The 20,800-nt window shown below is 33.0% G+C and overlaps 2 protein-coding genes across 2 annotated transcripts; one reads left to right on the forward strand and one right to left on the reverse strand.

Moving 5' to 3' along the window:
- Positions 1 to 5,162: 5,162 nt before the first annotated feature.
- Positions 5,163 to 5,799, reverse strand: LOC142641474 (uncharacterized). Its single transcript, XM_075815914.1, has one exon. The coding sequence runs from the start codon at positions 5,616 to 5,618 to the stop codon at positions 5,412 to 5,414; it is 207 nt and encodes a 68-aa protein (XP_075672029.1). The 5' UTR covers positions 5,619 to 5,799; the 3' UTR covers positions 5,163 to 5,411.
- Positions 5,800 to 12,035: 6,236 nt separating this feature from the next.
- Positions 12,036 to 14,590, forward strand: LOC142639012 (pentatricopeptide repeat-containing protein At1g03540). The gene has a single exon (XM_075813100.1). It carries the CDS (start codon positions 12,186 to 12,188, stop codon positions 14,082 to 14,084), a length of 1,899 nt encoding a protein of 632 aa, XP_075669215.1. The 5' UTR covers positions 12,036 to 12,185; the 3' UTR covers positions 14,085 to 14,590.
- Positions 14,591 to 20,800: the final 6,210 nt, after the last annotated feature.

The following is a 20,800-nucleotide window of genomic DNA, read 5'->3' on the forward strand; positions in this document are numbered from 1 at the left end:
ACCTCTAAACTCAGAAATTACAGACATGCCAACCAGTTGGTCTTGGGGTAATAATTTAGGGACATACAATATCAGAATTGGTAAATTGCAGAGCTTGTGAAGCTAATGCATTAGTAATTCACCTCACACACACACGCGCACACACACACGCACACACACACACACACACACACAAGTACAAATAGCAATCACTGATGAGATAAAATATACACAACATGTACTACTGCTATGTGATTCACAAATGAATCTCACCACTTGCAAAAAGGAGATACAAATATGTACAAATGATAAAACACAGAGAAAATGAATGAAAGAGCTATTTTTAGTATAGCCAAGCAATTTGAAACATGAGCACAAATTAGGGGACCTTAGAAGTCTACCTTCCTATATGGCCACCTATCCAGACCATTTTCACGACAAAGTTTCTTTAGTTCTAAGGCTGTAAACCAAATAATTGGAAATTAGCAACCATCTCTATCACAATGTGCATTATAAAATTTACAACTGAGCACATCTAATCAATTACAACTTACAACTACACATAATCACATAATTCTCAGAAACCCTCCTGGTAGAAAAATAAAAATAAAAATACAACCACTATGGCTTTGAATTCTCATATACTACTTTAAGGAAGGCCTCCATTTCAGTTGGAGGTGTAATACAGCTATAAATTTTACGAAAGCTTAGACTTAAACAAGATAAAAAGGTATATAGTTTGAGCATGAACATACACATTCTTATCCCACATTCAAAATCATGTCTCTTGATTCAACCATATGAAATTCTTATCCAATCCCCAAAAAATATAGACAAACTAATCCCCAATCAAACCCAAGAAGAATTTTTAAAGTCATTGTCCTGTTTTTTAAATAATTCAAAAGGTTCAGAGTTCAGACCAAGAAGTAGAACAAATTTAATATAAGGTCTAAGTGTCCAACTTTCATATCTCTTTTTTATTATTCTTGTTTAATTTCTCAGCAACCAAGAACAATTCAACAAAAAATTATTATAAAAAGCAATTGAACCTGACTAGAAGGAACCGTGAAACCATCGACAAAGATGGAAACCCCATCAAAAAATATCACTTCACTCACACCCACATTTGCCAAAGTCATTTAAAATGCAAAGAATAAATTCCAAAAATCAACTCATATCAACATATGCAACAACAAGACCCATATAGTTGATCTAGCAAACCAACCCTCAAATACCCATTAGGAAACTAATCAACCAAAACCTTTTATCAAAGCAAAAACTCTTCAAATGATATGAAATTTTCGGATTTTAACAAAGCCATTGGTACCCAAATCATCTTAACCCTCTAATCTAGCATTATTCACCAAAACTCATCAAGTATTTACTATAATAATCATTGAATAGCAAAACCCAAAGGATTTCATAAAAGAAATTGAGCAAAAAGCTTAGATTTTTACCTTAAAATCTTGTTGGGAAAGGCACAAATGAAAGAGTATATGGAGGCTAGAGGGATGATCTAACGGTGGCTGTTCATGAGAGATGAAGAGGGAGTAAGATTTGGGTGAGAGGAAGGGAGAGGCTGCAGCACAAGAAAAACAAGAGAGAGAGAGAGAGAGAGAGAGAGAGAGAGACCAACATGAAATTGAGGAAGAAAAGGGTGGGTTAGAGGGAAATGTCTGAAGGAAAGAAGTGGGAGACCAAAAATGAGAGGCCAAAGTGGTGCCAAGCTAAAAAAAATAAGAGGGAAATCTGAAATTTTTTCAGTGGTACGAAGGACCTATTGCAGCGTTTTTTGACCCTATCCGAGCGCTTTTTGAAGCGCTGGAATAGGGTAAATAGGGTCACCCTATTCCAGCGCTTCAAAAGGCGCTGGGATAGGCCTCTCTCCATTCTCTAATGGAGTGACCCTATCTCAGCGCTTTTTAAAGCGCTGGAATAGGGTGACCCTATTCCAGCGCTTCAGAAAGCGCTGGGATAGGCCTCTCTCCATTGCCTTATGGAAGGTCCCTATTCCAGCGCTTCAAAAAGCGCCGGAATAGGATAATTTCAAAAATTAAATTAATTGAAAAAAAAAATTACCCTAACCTATAGCGGCGGTTATAAAACGCTGCAATAGGGCATCCTATACCAGCGTTTTTAAAAACCGCCACTATAGGTCTCTTATTACAGCGATTTATAAAGCGCCGGTTTTGAGCTGCCGTAATAGGGTTTTCTATACCAGCGCTTTTAAAAAGCGCTGGTACAGGCTTATCTATTACGGCGTTTCTTAAAAACGCTGGGACAGGACTATTTTTTTGTAGTGGATAATCAATTGACACAACTATGACTTCTAGGAATCAATAACTTGAAATCACCCCAAAAAGTAGCTATTTGACACAACCAAAAATTTCAAGGCCCAATTTTTATTATATAGTATTATAGTATAGTATATAATAATATGATATTAGAATTAGATTAAATATTAAGTTAACTATAGTTGTTATTGTAGTTGACTTTGATTTGAACATGAATATGTAGCTATCTTTTCTTTTCCTAGACATTTCATTATAAATAAAAATATTACAACTGGTTAATATATAATTTACTGATTCATAAAATATATTGGACAAGCTTAATTGTATTTTTTTTTTTTCTATTCTTAAATAACTGTTTGGGATTCGCCAACTCTTTTTTTTTTTTTTAAGGAGTCTATCAATAAAAAAAATTAAGATATATATGTAAAATTAAACTAGAATTTTACATTTGGGATAGCTTAATTTTGTTGGCCTATTTAACTTTTTTAAAAAATAAATAAACTAGGTAAAAATATAGTTTTAGTTTTTATGTAAAGGTACTATACGGTATGAGAATTCCGAATAAGGTAATCACACTACATGTCACGCCTAGTCGAGAAGGACAGTTGCTGAGCCGAGGAGTCTCCCTCCTTGGATTTTATGATCACATCATCAATGCATTATCAGAGGAGGCTCTACTATGCAGAAAGGGCTTTGGGAAGGGAGATGGCACTAACGTGATTGAAAAGTTAGGAACTACACCACATTTTATGCATCCCACCAAACCTTCCCGCTGCATTTATGTGGAGAAGACTTTTGAACAATGTTGACTTGGGCGCCGCATCTCTCAAAAACTTTGAAGAAGGTGCTAGATAAGACTGGAATTGGGGGAATGACCTGCGCAATCAACAGGTGGAAGGCTAGGATCATCTGAAAGGGTCTATATAAAATAAAAGATCCCCCATGGAAAAGGGGATCGAAGAAAAAGAAGGAGAAAACACTGTAGACTCCAGAACAATATCTGTAATTTGTCTTTCGAATGGAGAAATATAAAAATCAATCTCCTCGGCTTGAGTCTGAGGACAAATCTCACTATACAAACTATTTCATCTTCAACCCACAATAATTTTAGCCCATTGTCATCATTAACTCAACTCATTAAAACCTAGATTTAGAGCCCACTTTCTATAAATTTATTGTATTGGGCTCTTTTGGCCTATACTCATCTTGTTTTGGGCTTAGATGCAAACTGCTACCTTACACGTACAACTTAAAAAACCTATACATTAGTTTACTTACTTAAAAAGTAAGCAAGTTTATCTATGCATATGAAATTTAAAACTACTTTAAGATCTTTTTTATTTTTTCATAAATCATCGACTAAATAATTATTTTTTCTTTTATAAATATGATAGGTTTTAATTTATAGCAACATTCCATGATAATTATTCAGTATAATCAGTTGAGATATTAATTATTTTATTTTGCAAGCAAAATTCAAACTCAAGTCCTTCTTATTAATCCTTTCAACCAAAAAAAAAAGTCCCTCCTATTCAACAATAAAAAATTTTACCACTTGAACTAATTAGAATCTATAATCATTAATAGTGTTGAAAAATCGAATTTAGATGTTGAAATTTCAACGAATTTGGAGGTTTTGTTTAAAACCTAGCCGACACACCAATATAGCCTGGAAATTAGATATCTTCGCTCTTAAGCTAAGGGAAACCCATCAAAATCAAAAGCTTCAGGAGGCAAATTTGATTAAGAGTACCTACTTCAATAAATGTTGAAAGCTGTAATCTGATGGCAGTGTACATTCGGTTATTCGGTAGCAACTCATTTATTCATTTCACACCTAAAACGTTCGTGCCTGTATATTCAAGAGTATTTTTGTATTGTATTTGTCTAGCTTCTATCACACTTATTGCATACAGCCATATATCTTTATGAGGGCATGTAATTACAAGACAGTATGACCTGAAACCCATGCCAACCAAGTAATTCACTGTGGTTTACTAACCCCCCCCAAAAAAAAAAAAAAAACTCTCTCTTGCGATTATGATACCCAGGCTTTTGGGTTTGGGCTATGCATATGGTCTTATTCAAGGGCAGCTTGATGCATTTAGGGGCCTAAGATGAAAATTAATTATATTGTTTTAGATGCAAAATTATTGCTGATTAACATGAATTTCTTTTTTTAGAAATTGTACAGATACAAAAAATTTGACAAAATTTTTCACACTTGTTAATGTAGCAAATTGATAGTGGTAAGTAAAAGAGTGAGGTTAATGGTAGACCTATATGAAAACTAATAAAAGTTTGCTAAGTCAACTCTTATTATTATTTTATTTTTTAGAAACGACATTCACAATATTTTTCACAACAAATTCTAGGTTTTAAGTTGCTTCTTGATTTCTATTTGAAAACACCACTATAATTATTTTTTTGCCATCGTTAACAAACTGTAATTAACAACCTATTATTTAGTATATGTTGTAAAAGTGTTGTGAAAAATATTATTTTATTTATTGATTATAAATAACACTATTGATTAAAATTTAGGGGCTTTTTTTAACTTGGGACCTTAGACGACTGCATTTATTGCTTTTACTATTCAGCCAGCCCTGGTCTTATTAAATGTATGACTTAATTACTAAGGTAGAGGTTAATTAATTGGAAATCATGCTTTAATTATTCTCACTACCATACGTATTTAATTTGTAAGAAAGGTAAAAGCATTAATTGAAACTAACAATATAATCATTCGTTCCAACCAATTGGCGACATTGATGAGGCTCTTCAACCATTCGAAAATATTCTAATTTCAATTTATAAAAGGGTCTTGTTATAATCCCACTCAAAAAAAAAAAAAAAAAAAAAACTTTGTTAATCGGGGCCGGATCCTGATGTAAAATTACTACTTCATTTTGATTCCGAAAATATAAAGAACTTGTAATACATATATAACCTCAAAATAAGCTCGGCCCATCAATCTCTCTAGCTAGCTAGCTTAAACTTCCATCCTTGATATTTCATGGACTACACTCTTGAAATACTTATGAACCTGTTATTTAGTTAGGCATCCACTAAAGATGTCTAACTAAATATTAAATTAAACCCCCAAAAAAAAAAGTTGAAAATAAGATGGGACTTCTTCTATCTATAGGATTTAAGAATTGCACCACAATATGTGCATATAATTGCCTTCCAAGATTTCCAATAGAATGGCACATAACAAAATCTTGTAGCAGTCTTCATCTCAGCCACCCTAGCTCCACCGCCGCACCGTGAACAAGTCCCGGCCGCCGGCTTGCTCCGCCGCACTTTCCTTGTTTGATCAACCAGAAAACACATATAAACCATGCTGTTTATATATGAGCTGTGTGTTTAAAGTTTTGTGTATAGGAAAGGAAATTAGGAGTGCAGAGAATAGGTTGTGAAATAGTTGAAGTTGAGAGGACCTTGTGAAGGAAGCCTTCTTTTATGTATGCATGAGAGGAGTTAAAGATCGAGTAACTTTCCTTGGTATCTTAATTGTCGACGGATTGATTGATTGACTATCGTGGGTTACTATTAAAGAGTAGTTCGAGAATTAGTAGGAATTTTTGGTATGGAGGCTTTCACTCTGAAAGGCCTATGGAAATGTGCCACGCGTGATTGACAGTTGGAAATATAACTAGGGGGACTATGGACCGCAAGATCTGGTACGTACACGTGGACCAGAGAAACATGATCCAGTAAATAATTAAGGGTATCAGGTTTTGGGTACAGGAAAAATGAATGTGGGTGGCAGTTGGTAGGTACTAGGTACCTGTTGATTTTGGGCTGGATTGTTTGACCTCAAAGAAATTTGTAGTTTTACACACGTACGTGAGCCCAATATTGGAGACAAAAATTATAGAACAACCTTTTAGCTTTTGTTTGTTTCCCTAGAAAATTGTACTACAATGCTACCTTTCACATACCATATTTCTATCTTTCATTTGTTCTTACTTCTTTTAACAGAAACTCATTCTGTTTATGGCTCTACAACTATATAATCACTTATGTGTTTTAAGGAAGAAAAAAAGGTACTAACTTCTAGATTAGCACTCTACCTATTTTTTTAGTATTTTCTGTCTAATTAAAAAAAAAATTGACACTTTAATTTCTTTAAAATTGTGTTCAAACCCATTCGTTAACAATCTGAATATTCTTTAATACCAACGAAGTGAAGAAAAAAAAAATTCTTACTGATAGACCAAGTAATTACCATCGTCTAGATGAGCCAACCTGGACGAGAATAGAGTGTCATAAAGACAGCTACTCAATGTCCTGACGGTTACATATCAGAGATAAGACCGTTGAAACCTCCATTAAAGCCGAATTAAGTAGGCTTGAGATGTTACCAAATAAGCTTTCAAGTCACCATTTAAGAAGGACAACGGCTAGTAAAAAGAGCCTATTTATAAGACCTACCAAATCCTAGACAAACTACATGCACATTGATCACTCTTTATCTCTATTTCTTGAGCTTTGTTCAGTGACTTTACAATTGGAGACTCCACGGCCAGCACCGCACTGATGACCATCTAAGAGGATCCCCTTTCTTTTCACTAACCATGCAGGATATTGAATGAGCTTGTATTGCTTTCTCTGGACGAACCCAACTATTGACGATCTCAACATCATCACTTACAATTTTTAAATTTTCAGTTAATGTGACCAAAAATACTAACAGCGTGGATTAATTACTTATAGCAAAAAGGTAAAATAGTACATTTCTATGTTTTAAACAATAATTATAATAAGAGGAGACATTGCAATTACCAACTGCAATTTGACCCTTTTTTTTTTTTTTAAATTAATGCTATTTAAAAAGACTGTATCTTTGGGACTAAAGGTGGTCTAAAGCATTCTCTCAACAAAAAAAATGTGGTCTAAATCAGGGTGGCAATGTTTTAATTGTTTTATTTTTATTAAAAAAAATATCATCGACGTTACTAGAAGTCACAAATACTAAATTGTGATCGTTAAATATTCTCCACACATCTATCAAACTAAACCGATTGACAAGCTCCCTTCTGTCTATATATTCTCATATTAATCAATATTGAAAAGGATATAAAACTAAATAATGTCACTGAAGAACTGTGAGTGTTGGTATTTAATTTTAAACTACAAATCACAATCATCTAGTTGATTTTTGTGGTTCCCAGTCTTAAAGGTATTATTTATGTCTACAGAAATTTTCAATCCTTTAGATTCAACAACCTCCCACAACTTTTGTATTCATACAATTAAGAATTAGCAATATAAAAATAAATAAAAAATTGTTAAGAAAATATGAAAAGCATTAAAAGATCAACTTGTTTGCAGAACACCAGCCATTCGTTCTTCCTTTTCCATTTTATTCCTTTAGTTGCAAAATACATTCCGAACTTTCCGACAAAAAAAAAAAATGTTATACAAACTAAATGGCTAAAGAATAATGAAATATTATCTCTATTAAATGACTGACTCACACACACACACACAACACTCACTCAATCAATATCTAGGGTCCATTTGGAATTTGCTTATTTTTTCTAAAATTGAAAATTTTTTGCTGAAAGTTCTGTAAATAAAAGTAAAAGTTAGCTAAAATAGTACAATGAAACCCATAAATATAGTACCAAAAAGTGCAGTAGAACTCATGCATAATAGCAAAACTAAGTTGAATAGTAAATAAGTTAGCAAAAATAACCTTTGCCAAACGAACACCTAATTTTGTATCAAATTAGGATATCACAAAAGCCTTTTACCATTTTGATGTTTGGCAAATTACAATGAATAGTGCTTTAAAACTCTGAATTTATCTATATAAATATATGATTTACTTGTAGAATGATTAAAAGTGCGCTTTAACGGGCCCTTTAACCGGAAACAACGTACTTTAAGGTTTTTTTTTTTTTTTTATAAGAACGTACTTTAAGGTTAATATTGAAATTTAGAGTTTCTAGAAAAAAGTTTGCAATTTTACAATTCCTACTTTATAAATTTAGAAATTTAAAACACTAATCACTGTAAATTACCATACACTTAAGACTCTAAGGTGGTGTTGGTATGAGGTAATGTTTTAAGATTTTTAAAAATATTGAAAGATTCGTATGTTTGACTACAAATCATACATAGAAATCAGATACCAGGGGTAACTTGATTCCCACTTAACTCCCTTCTTTTAGAAATGTAGATTCCCTTTGAAACAAACTAGTGGATGTCCCGCGCGATGCGCGTATTCGTTAGTTATTCTATAATACTCATATGTGTTATAATTAATGTTTAAAAAATTAATTTCGATTATGTATTATACATTACTAAAATATAATGAATGAAAAAAATTGTAACACAATATATCCATAAGTAACCATAATTAATTAGACTTTAAAAATGTCACTATATGCCCTTTTATGTTTGATCAGATGTACATGTATATTTAGTTCTTACATTTGACTATTTCCAATATAAATTTTTTTATTATTTCCTTTTCTTTTCTTTAGAAGTTTTTTTTTTTAAAAAGAAAACACGTAAACTTTTGAATGCTAAACATCTAAAATTTAAGGTTTATAATTTCTAATTCTTAAAACTAAATATACATGCCAAGAGATTAAAAATAAAACAATAATTGAATAGGGAAATATAAACTTATACTATTTCGTATCTTACGTTTAATTTTACTTACATCTGAGTACCTTAATCACTTACAAAGATTAAATACTTTCCAAAAATATAAATAAAAACAAAAAACACATACCTTTTAAAAACCTCATATGTTGTGAAAAGATTGTATCAAGCTTTGATAATATTGTTAATGGGTTTACTTACGTTTGAGTACCTTAATCACTTACAAAGATTAAACACTTTCTAAAAATATAAATAAAAACAAAAAACACATACCTTTTAGAAACCCCTTATGTTATGAAAGCATTATATCAAGTTTTGATAGTATTGTTAAGGAGTTTAGAGCATATGTACCTGAAACCAAAAACAATTTCATACTCTTTTTTACACTAATTTCTAACTCTTTGTCTCTCTATCTCTCTAGTCCTAATTTTCTTTTGGCCTTTTGATATTTTGTGAAACTAGAATATATAAAAGAACATAAAAACTAACATTGAATAGAGAAAACCTTTCATTTCTTAAATTAATGAAATTAAAAATGGAAGAGTTTAAGAAGTTGGAAAATGGAGTAGAACCAAATCTTTAGTAATTTTCTACATTTATGGCTTAAACTAATCATTAATAAGAAGATGGAAGGTGAAAGGCTAAACGAAAAAGTACTCATACAAAGCGACACATGACAGAACCTCATGCACTTCTGCATGAGGTCTTTGCTTTTATATATATATTGATATTGATATTGATGGGTATCTAAATTCTCAAGGTTAAAAAAAAAATTACATTTGTTATAAATTGACAATTTGACTAGTTTTCACTTATCATTTAACCAATGGAGGTAAAACATACTTATAACAAAAAAAATTGGAGGTAAAACATAAAACAAATCATCAATATCTATTCTTTTATTTTTATCTCTTACCACCACAACAACATAAATGTTAAAATAAAATAAAATATTTATATCTCCTATTTTGATTGGTTATTTGCTAAATTACAATAAAATATTTATTAACAAAACAAGATGTTGTGATTTTCATAAAGAACAAGAATTTAAACAGTTAATTTTGTATTATACATGTCATTTTGAAATGTTAGACTATAGTTTTAATGAATTTTTCTTAATTTATATTTTATATTTTGTTTGTTATTTTTATTTAGAGGAAAATTTTAAATAAAAATTGGATATTGAGTTTATAAATCTAAGTATAGTATAGGAAAAATAAATAATTCCTTTAAAATTCCTATGAATAAACCAAACATAGGAATAGTTACATTCTAAGACATCTAGATTACAAGAAAGTATATTCTAAGGAATCTAGATGATGAGGGTAATGTAAATTCCTCCATACCAAACGCCACCTAAAGAGTTTTTCAGTCAAGCTGCAAATTAAAGTTGTATTCCCTGTAACAATGTCCAACAGATACTAAATGTTAAATCTATTTGTAAACAAAAATTTTTCAATTGAAGAAAAATCAAACAAATTAAAAAAAAAATGAGTTCTACAAATATATTTTTTTTTTGTATTAATCAAGTAATGAGTTCAATCTCAGTTTTGACAAATGCTCCTCTGATTCTATCTTCTTTATGGTCTTGACTCAAACGCGAAATTTTCTTCAATTTGGTTGAAAGATGGATCAAATGGTCTTCACAACGAATCTCTGGCTTTAAGCTTGTTAGAGATTTGTTGTCCTTCAAGTTCTTCAAGTCCTTTGAATGTTCTTCAAGTTCTTCAAATGTTCTTCAAGTTCTTCAAAAATTCTTTTGACAGAATTTCTCCAGAGCCTGAGCCTCTTCAAAACCCTTCTTTAAAATGAGAGGGGATGTCCTCTATTTATAGTGATTTTAGAGGATAAGCTCCACTTTGAGTTGATATGCTTGAAAGTATGTAGTAGACTTTTGATTGGCCCAAATTCTTCTTAGAGATAATTATCTCTATTTATCTATATCATATTTTGATAAAGATAATAATCAACAAAGATAAATCATTATCTCTATTTAGTTTATTTTAATAAAGATAATTATCCATAAATTTTGAATAGGAAGTTTATCTTTATCTTGTGGGCCAAATGACATGTGGCAAATTTTGATATGTCAGTGTGATGTCAATTTGGATGACACATGTCATTATCTAATTTAATTAATTTAATGACATTAATTTGGAATTTGCCACTAAATTTTAATGTGGCATTTTATAATTGGCTTAAAATTTTGCCTCTTACACTATTTTCAATTGAAACTTTTATCTACTCCATAATTAAAATTTTATTCTATAGCAATACCAAACAGACCATAATCTAAATTTGATAGATTTTCAAACTATATATAGAACAGAACCCAAACTAGTTCTAACATGAATTTAAACGATGTACAAATAAAATCAATCCAAAAACTGATATTGTCTTATTTTAGATTTGGTTTACAACCAAACTAAACCATTTTTATGGTTTCCCAAATTTAAACAATGTACAAATAAAATCAATCCAAAACTGATATTGTCTTATTTTAGACTTAGTTTACAACCAAACTAAACCATTTTTATGGTTTTCCAAACTCAACGTTTGGAGACATTCCTTTACTATTTGCTCATACTTCATATTTTTTATTTGTAAGAATTTAATAAATAGTCCAATAATTATAATACCTTTTGTGGGTAGTAGTATTTTACTATTTTGTATTTGTAGTTCAAACTCACATCCCTCTCCCTCACTATCCACCTATCAAAAACAAATATTCCTTTATATGTCATTTTAGACTAAGTGTCTGTTTGGTTTAGTGTTTTTGGGCAAAAAGTCACACTGGCATTTCGAAAACATGGTTTTAGGCATAATGACTAATGAGGTGTTCAATAAAATTTTAAAACCGTGCTATTTCGTCACATTAACGTAATTTTTTGTGTTTTCACATAGCACCTCAGGAGATATGATTCCAAATCGCACAGAATACCATTGTGATTTTTTCCTTTTTATCTCTAAATTACTCTCAAGCTTTCTCATGAACTCCCACATTTGATTTACCCCAAGTCTCTAACCACAAAATACACATACTTTGGATACATGTCAACTTTGCAATTTGTCAAGTATATAACATAAAAGAGAGAAATAAAAAGTGGGTCAATCAAACTCGTGGACAAGTCACAAGCCATCTAGAGGAGTTGAATTGGCCCAATTTGTCGAAAACCAAATGCGATAGGTTTTTGAAATAAGGCGGGCAACTTTAACCACCAACTTCCCCCAACAGTTCCTTAATTTTTCCTCACTCTACTCTTCCCACTTCTCAAGAGTGTTATTTTGATGAAGTTCAAGTTCTTCTTCAAGCGCCATTGCAGCTCTCTCACCCTCAATCTCCAAAATCCCAAAACCCCATCTACCAAACAATCCCAAATCCTCTCTCTCTGCAAGCTCGGCTCACTCTCCGATGCGCTTCTACTCCTAAACTCCGCTAATTCCGCCGTTATTGCCGTCAAACCTATTGTATATGCTGCACTCTTGCAAACTTGTATCAAAGTCGTTTCTTTCAATCATGGCCTTCAAATCCATGCCCATGTTGTTAAGTCCGGTCTTGAGACCGACCGTTTCGTCGGTAATAGCTTACTTTCTCTTTATTTTAAATTGGGTCGTGATTTTTCGGAGACCCGGAGAGTGTTTGATGGCCTTTTTGTTAAGGATGTGATATCTTGGACCTCGATGATTTCGGGGTATGTTCGGTCGGGGAAGCCTAGGAATTCTCTTGAGTTGTTTTGGGAGATGTTGGCATTTGGGATTGAGCCTAATGGGTTCACTTTATCTGCGGTGATCAAGGCGTGTTCGGAGCTTGGGGATTTAAGGCTAGGCTGGTGCTTTCATGGGGTGGTTATGAGACATGGGTTCGATTCGAATCATGTTATTTCTAGTGCTTTGATTGACATGTATGGGAGGAACTATGAGTTCGGGGATGCACGCCAGTTGTTTGATGAGTTGCCTGAACCGGATGCTATTTGTTGGACATCGGTCATTTCGGCATTCACAAGGAATGATTTGTTTGAGGAAGCTTTGGGATTCTTTTATGTGATGCAAAGAGATCATGGGTTGATCCCAGATGAATTTACATTGGGGACAGTGTTGACTGCTTGTGGTAATTTAGGTAGGTTGAAGCAAGGTAAAGAAGTGCATGCTAAGGTTGTTACTTCTGGACTTTGTGGAAATGTGGTTGTTGAGAGCAGCCTTTTAGACATGTATGGAAAATGTGGGTCGGTAGATGAATCTCGGCGTGTTTTTGATAGGATGCCCAGAAGGAATTCAGTTTCTTGGTCTGCATTGCTTGGAGTATACTGTCAAAATGGAGACTTTGAATCTGTTATTGAACTCTTTAGAGAAATGGAGGAGGCTGATCTGTACTGTTTTGGAACTGTTCTTCGTGCATGTGCAGGTTTGGCAGCAGTAAGACAAGGGAAAGAAGTTCATTGCCAGTATGTGAAAAGGGGTGGTTGGAGGGATGTAATTGTAGAATCAGCTTTAGTTTGTCTTTATGCAAAATGTGGTTGTGTTAGTTTTGCTTATACAATTTTCATGCAAATGCAAGTTAGAAATTTGATAACTTGGAACTCAATGATTTGCGGGTTTGCTCAAAACGGAAAAGGTGAAGAAGCTCTTAGAATATTTAATAAGATGACTATGGAGGGCATAAAGCCTGATTATATTACTTTTATCGGGGTTCTTTTTGCTTGTAGTCATGCAGGCTTGGTTGATCAAGGACGAAAATACTTTATCTCAATGACAAAGGACTATGGAATTAAAGCTGGAACAGAGCATTATAACTGCATGGTTGATCTTCTAGGCCGTGCTGGGCTACTTGAAGAAGCTGAAAATTTGATAGAAAATGCAGATTGTAAAAGTGATTCATCTCTTTGGGCAGTTCTTCTTGGTGCTTGCACCACCTGTACAAACTCAATTACTGCAGAGCGAATTGCTAAGAAGATGATGGAATTGGAACCTGACTACCACTTGAGTTATGTTCTTTTGGCTAATGTTTATAGAGCAGTTGGACGATGGAATGATGCCTTGGAAATTAGGAGGGTGATGGAAAATAGAGGGATTAAAAAGATGCCAGGTAGGAGCTGGATTGAAAGTAATAGAAACTTTGGTTCTCATCTTGACATGGGTAGTTTTGTTGTTACTGGAAAAAGTAGCTCTAGTGTGGAGAATATTGTGTGATGAGAAGAAAAATGGGGATTCAAATTGCACATTTAAGGCTGATGAACAGAGTTGGTCAAACAGTTGGAATTTTCCTTGCATTATCCCTCACAAAGTGCTATCAGATGTTAAGAATAACAAAAGATACAGACACGAAGCATAAAACTTATTAACCATGGATGCAATGCAATTGCAGACCTCACACTAGCTATCTGCAGGGAGAGCCACAGTTGAACGTTCATCTTTGGGCATTATGAGAAGGTGGGATTGATCTCTTTTTTTACCCGAATGGTTTAGTGGACCCTTGAGATAATATTGCATAGGTTCTATTTTTAGATCAATCGGTAAGATCTTGTTATGGCATTAGTGCTAGGACAAGACACATATGGTTCTACTTTTAGATCAATCGGTAAGATCTTGTCATGGCATTAGTGCTAGGACAAGACGCATATGATCCAACTACACGCATCTCAAACTACATCAAACTGAATCATTCAATTTTGTTATTGTAAATTGATTTCTTGTTTTCTGTTGTTGTTATTGATTCCCCCTGCCTCTTTTTCTTTATTACATACTAGTCTGTAATCCCATGCATATTTATAGATACACTTAAAGATATATAATAAGATGCGTAATATAATTCCTATGTATATAATTTAAATACTATTGATAGTCATTTTTATGGTTTGTTAACTCTTTAAAAAAATTTGTAAGGATAATATTAGGTATAAAATGTAAATTTTCCATTTTTTAAAAAAAAATTATTGTGAAGCACTTTTTTTTTTTTTTTTACAATTCATTTATTCTAGACTATTTGATTTTTGTACTTAATAACTCACTTGGATGAATATTTATGATGTGGTACTACATTTGATTCTAAAATTAAGAAATAAAACTCTTTAAGAATAAATAATTTCGGACACATGATACAAAATTGAAACTCTAATTTAAAATTTTAATTTGAGATTCTCTCAGTTTTACCTAATATTATATATATATATATATATATATATATATATATATATAAATGAGTTAAAATGAATCCAAATGAATCTTCTTATCTCTCGTGCCCTTATTAATAAGAAAAATGATTTCAATTTTCTGGAAAAGGTGATGGTATCATTACTTTTGCAGTGACTCCTTTTTACAACTTGAATTGTTTTAAAATGCTCAGGAAAACTAGGTAAAATGAAATCCTTACCTACTTCTCAACCTGCCCCTTTATGTTTTATTTGTGCTTGTGTGGTGCTCACATGCAAATTTGTGAATTTCTATATTTTTTGGGAGAGCAATACTAGAACCACATGATTTTACACAACTTTGACTACAATTCGTTGCATGACAAGTTACGAGTAATAAAAGTGTGGACCCACATGAGGTTATGAGAAAGGAATGATGTATTTATGGGTATCATTCATTTTCATAGATTAAAAGCACTCATTTTGGGGTTTTTTTTTTTTTAAACCTCAATTTGGTCAGTAAGAAAAAATGATGGAAAATTATGAGGACCAATCTTGAAAAGCAATTTATTTGGGTTTTTTCAAAAAGTTTCTAGATATTTATATATATATGGACACACGCACAAAAGTCCCTTCTCCTAAAATTTGTGCCCTTAGGGACGAATCTTTAAGTTCCCCAGCCGAGCCTACATATAATATCTCAATTTTAACAATCTCTACAAGATACAAAGGTAACAAGTACAAAACGCCATAACAGCTACAATACACTTCTTCAACAAGCCCTAAGGGCAAGAATGTGCAGAATAACTCGATTATCATGAACTTTACAATTTTAACAAAGTTTGAAATGAGTGCAAAGCAAAATTGTCAGTCTTGAGACGTGTGTAATATTGTAAACCATCTACTTCTTTGTTGTGAAGATATCATCCTAGGTGAAATTCCCAAAAGTATACGACTGTAGAATCTAATGGTAATAGAAAACTGAAGATTACTTTGGTCGCCTAGTGTATATTTTTACACTTCATACCCCGCTGTAACTTTTGTGTTCTGGTTAACCGTGAATTCCAGTTCAAAGTCTTGCATATTTCTGATTTCCCAACAGATTACCTACTGTCCTTTATTTCTGCAATCTTAGGGAATTGCTAGGTGTAGGACAAAACACGATTCAAACTTTAATGTCATATGGTTAGTAAACTAAGAAATGCACATTTATAATAGAGAATGAGAGGTCAGATTCTAGTGAGATGGAAAGTTACCCAATGTGTTGCGAGTTCAAAGTCCGAAAATCAATCTCTCTTAAAAATATAAACTTGGGATTAAGACTACTTGCTAATTATCTCTCCCAAAAATGGAAACATCCTTGTACATTAGGTACGACCTTTTGTATCTATAAAGAAAGATTTTTAAATATGCATATGCTAAGATATACGGTGTCTATGTTGCAACTAGGCAACTTCGTATGACAATTTTAATTTTACCCCTCTATTTTTTTTTTTTTTTAATTCAACAAAAGAGGTCTCATATAGTCATATTTGTGAGTTGATTGCTTAATTTTGTAGCAGCCTTAAAATATATTATATTGTTGCAAATCAGGCTTCTTCTTTTTTTACCCCTTTCTAAATAATTATGATTTTATTCAATAGCAAACACTATTGGGAGAGTCTCTTGAAGGAAACAAGAATGGTCTCTGGAATTGAGAAGATAGGAATCCTTCCCCAAAGATTACAAAAGGCTGTCCACTAAGTCAGAGAAAGGGCAAGGGATACTCCCGAACTAACAACATGGGAAGCCTGCCAGAAAAAATAAATCTAAAACTAAAGTTAACATCTCCATTGTTGTAGCTTATCAGGCCTAATACATTTAGAGCATCCCCTTCTAGCACAACCATGGGGTAGCCTCCTTCCTTCAGTTTCTGGACTGCAAACAAAGCTGTCTGATCTTTTGCCCATAAAGGTTATCCAAGATCAATTATCTCAATCCAAATTTGCAACACCTCAGATTTATGATCCCTACAAACTACGCCAATGTTACCTAAGCAAGGTTGTTAAAATCGGGATCCTACGTAGGATCGTGGGAGGTAGGTAGGATCGGATCGTGGATCGTAAGATCCTACCTATTTTCAGATTTTAAGCAAAAAACCTATTGATAATGATTTTGTATGTTATATAATCACTTAAAATATGAATCCATCCATTAAAAAAAAATTGCATCATAAAATGTAATTTGCACGCACTACATCGTTCTTATGTCATTCTAACGAAGCAAAATATATTTAACTTTTGACATAATGTATCTAAAAAGTTCAGTACATGTTTAATTAACAACTAAGTACCAAAATATTATCTACACATATGGAAAATGTTTTCCAAATTCTAAGTTTCAAATCCAAAATAAGTTTGGCTAGTTAGCATATAAAAACTAGCTAACTACAATTTTACAATATGTAATCCAAAAGAGAATTCTCAATCTAAGGTAAACTAGCTAATTAAATAATGAAGATCATGTTTCATAATTTTTCAAATTTTACTTAATTTAGTTAACAAAATAGAAAAATAAAAACCTTAAAAGCTTTGTCAAAATCATATACACAACACAACAATATGGAATCAAGCTATCAAAGTACAAATAAATGATAAACTACTAAGTACTAACTACCAAAACAAATTACTAGAAAGCTTAAAGGCAGTAATGGCTCATGGCAACATCATTGAGAGGGCTGAGAAGTGCTGGGTTTTTTACAGAGGAGTTAGGAGGCGTAGGACTGAGGTGCTGGGTTTTTGACTAGGTTTTTTTTTTTTTTTTTAAACGTTAAACTTAAGTTAAGAAAGCTTAAAGGCAGTGATGGCTCACCATTAACAGGGCTGAGAGGTGTTGGGTTTTTGACAGAGAGCTGAGGAGGCGCGAGACAGAGGTGCATGCTGGAACTTTGTGTTTCTAAATAGTTTAGGTTTTAATTGTTAAAACGTTAAACTTATACCATAGGTTTTTTTGAGATTTTATGTTGACATCGGGGCAAATTTGGGACTTCAATTCATTATTGGGCTTCTAAAACCCATTGAGCTTATGGGTTTAGGTTTACCCAAATGAATCCCACTTAAAAATAAAATAAAAATTCAAGCCAAATGGTAGGATCGGTAGGATCCCATACGATCTTACGATCCTATACGATCCTACATGATCCTACCTACGATCCTAACATTTTTGCGATCCTGTTACGATTTTAAACTTTTTGGTGAGATGGGATCATAAAATCGTGCGATTTTACGATCCGGATCGCGATTTTGACAACCATGTACCTAAGAGCTTCTTATTGCCACATCAAACTTGATCTTCACTATCCTAGGTAGGGGTTCCAAGCCACCAGATTGGAATCAAAAGCCGTCCCACAATATTTTATGGGGATCAAAAGCCTTTTTAATATCCCTCCTTACCTTAGTAGTAACTACCTAGCTTGGCTCCATCTATTTGCTTATTTCTCAACATTCACAACAAATAGCAGCCAAAAAAAAGTTGCATGATTCTTCTGAAGGTATTTTGAGAACTGGCTAGCCTTGAGCATACCCATTGAGAGGTCAATTGCACATTTAAATCCAGAATTCTAATGGGGTAATCAAATTGTGACCAAACTATCTGTGCTACAAGGCACACCATGAATAAGTGCACAGCAGATTCAATAGCACTTTGATGTAAAGGGCACCTCACATCGTTGATTTCAACATCAAAGTCAATATAGAGTAACAAAAGCCTAAAAGTTACCCCAACCAACGCATGAATGCTCAACAAGTCAGCTGGAATAATACACCATGCAAACATGAGCTTCAGTTTACAGAAGGAAATAATTGATATTAAACTCGAACTTCAAGTACTATCATATACATGACAGAACAGCTTTGCATTGCCCCCCTCCCCCCCCCCCCCCCCCTTCTCCTCACCCCTGGCTTCCTGTTGCGTTCTATTATATGCAAACACTGGCATAGCAGGTAAATAATCCTTATAATTGGTAAGTTACGCACCCTGCGGGTCTTGTCTAACAACTTCTGCCAACATTTTTAATTAGCCAAAATAACGAAGGAAAAAAAGGCTTCAGCAAATATCCATGCAAAGATATCCACAAAAGTAATTGAAAGCAGAAGATTATAGTATGAACTCATTCCCTACTTCAACTATATATATCTTTGTTCCCTACTTCCTGTAGAACCAATAAACAGAGTATAAATCAGCTATTATGTGGTGAACCAAACACCCTTGAATGCAACATTGTAAAAGCAATCTTAAGCTAGAAATTTCCCCTTGAAAATAATGGGAGGAGCAACTGCTGCTAAGATGAAAACGACAATGTGTACCTGCAATGAGAAAAACAGAGTAGAGGCAATCCTAACACATCTTCTATGCAGAAAGACTATTAAAGTCAAAACATAAATGTACTTACCAAGTAACACAAGAAAAACCACCCAAACTTCAGAGCAAAATCAACCTGTAACAGGAGATGGCAAAATATGTTTGAAGAGAACCTGATATGTCAGAACAAACAAACAATAAAGGGAAAAACTTAGATATAGTACCTTAAATGCAATATATTACCCAATTAAATTCAAACACATAACTGTACTGACCAATGAAATACAAACAATGTTTTTTTTCCCAAGGAAAATTAAATCCCATACATCTACGTGTTTGAATTTAATTGGCGAATCTAATGTACCGCACCTAAGGTATTATACCAAAGTTCTACCCAGCAATAAAAACAAAAAATTTCATATGACACGGACACGACAGCCAAAAAGAGAAACCATTTGCTTTTTTGTCCAAGTTTAGTAATCTATGAAGCAGCAAAGGTTACCATAGCATTTAACATGTCTTACTAGAAATATCATCCCAGTGATCAGAACTACCTAAATATCATTACATCCATTAATGCATCAAAGTTCATGGATTAAATGTCCATTATTCCAATTGACGAATTGACATTATAAATTGATATATTGACAACTATATACAAGTAGGGCATGGGCATCCGTTGTATACAGATAACTCACCATGGACACAAAGGGACACTGGTTATCATCATATTTACTGATACATTCTTTATTGTTTGCATCCTAATTGAGTCAAATAGTCCAAACACAGATCAAAAGGTCAGAAACTACAATTTGGAACTGTATGTTTTCCAATGTCAGCATTAACTTAACACAATCTCTTCTTTGTATCTCTCATACTTGGTACTCTTTTTTATTATAAGAATAATAAAAAAGAATTGCATGCATTACATATTTTTAACAGTAATTATTTATTTATACCACCTAAACATACTTTTGTCATTGGTTTATTTATAACACCTTTTTTTTCTTTTGATAAGTTGGTTTATTTATACCACCTAAAAACACTTAACCACCCTTTGTTTGTGTGTCAAAGCCTCCAAGTATTTCACATTCTTTCCATACTTTCCCCAAATTTACAAGTTGTTTCATTGACATTTTGGAACTTCAAAATGGTGAACATAATAATCAGAATTAATCATTTCAAAGTCCTCACAAATAGTGTGGAAGTCTGTTATACAGTTTTCTCCCAGAGGCGAACAAAACAATCAAGGTCAAATCTTACAGAACAGTACCTCATTGCACGATAAAGAGGGTGATACCACGAGAAATATTCTCCAGGAACCCCTGATATGAAGTAGATGACAGCAAGAAACTAAATTGTCGGACCTACACAGGGAGAAAATTTTAAGAACAAATTATGTAAGAATGCTAGTTAATAAAATTATGGGCCTAAATTAAG

This window comes from Castanea sativa, chromosome 6 (genome assembly GCF_040712315.1).
Source record: "Castanea sativa cultivar Marrone di Chiusa Pesio chromosome 6, ASM4071231v1".
Taxonomy (NCBI): domain Eukaryota; kingdom Viridiplantae; phylum Streptophyta; class Magnoliopsida; order Fagales; family Fagaceae; genus Castanea; species Castanea sativa.

Excerpts from the sequence above, each read along its gene's own strand:
- LOC142641474 (XM_075815914.1), bottom strand. The coding sequence starts at position 5,618 with ATGGTTTATATGTGTTTTCTGGTTGATCAAACAAGGAAAGTGCGGCGG.
- LOC142639012 (XM_075813100.1), top strand. The coding sequence starts at position 12,186 with ATGAAGTTCAAGTTCTTCTTCAAGCGCCATTGCAGCTCTCTCACCCTC.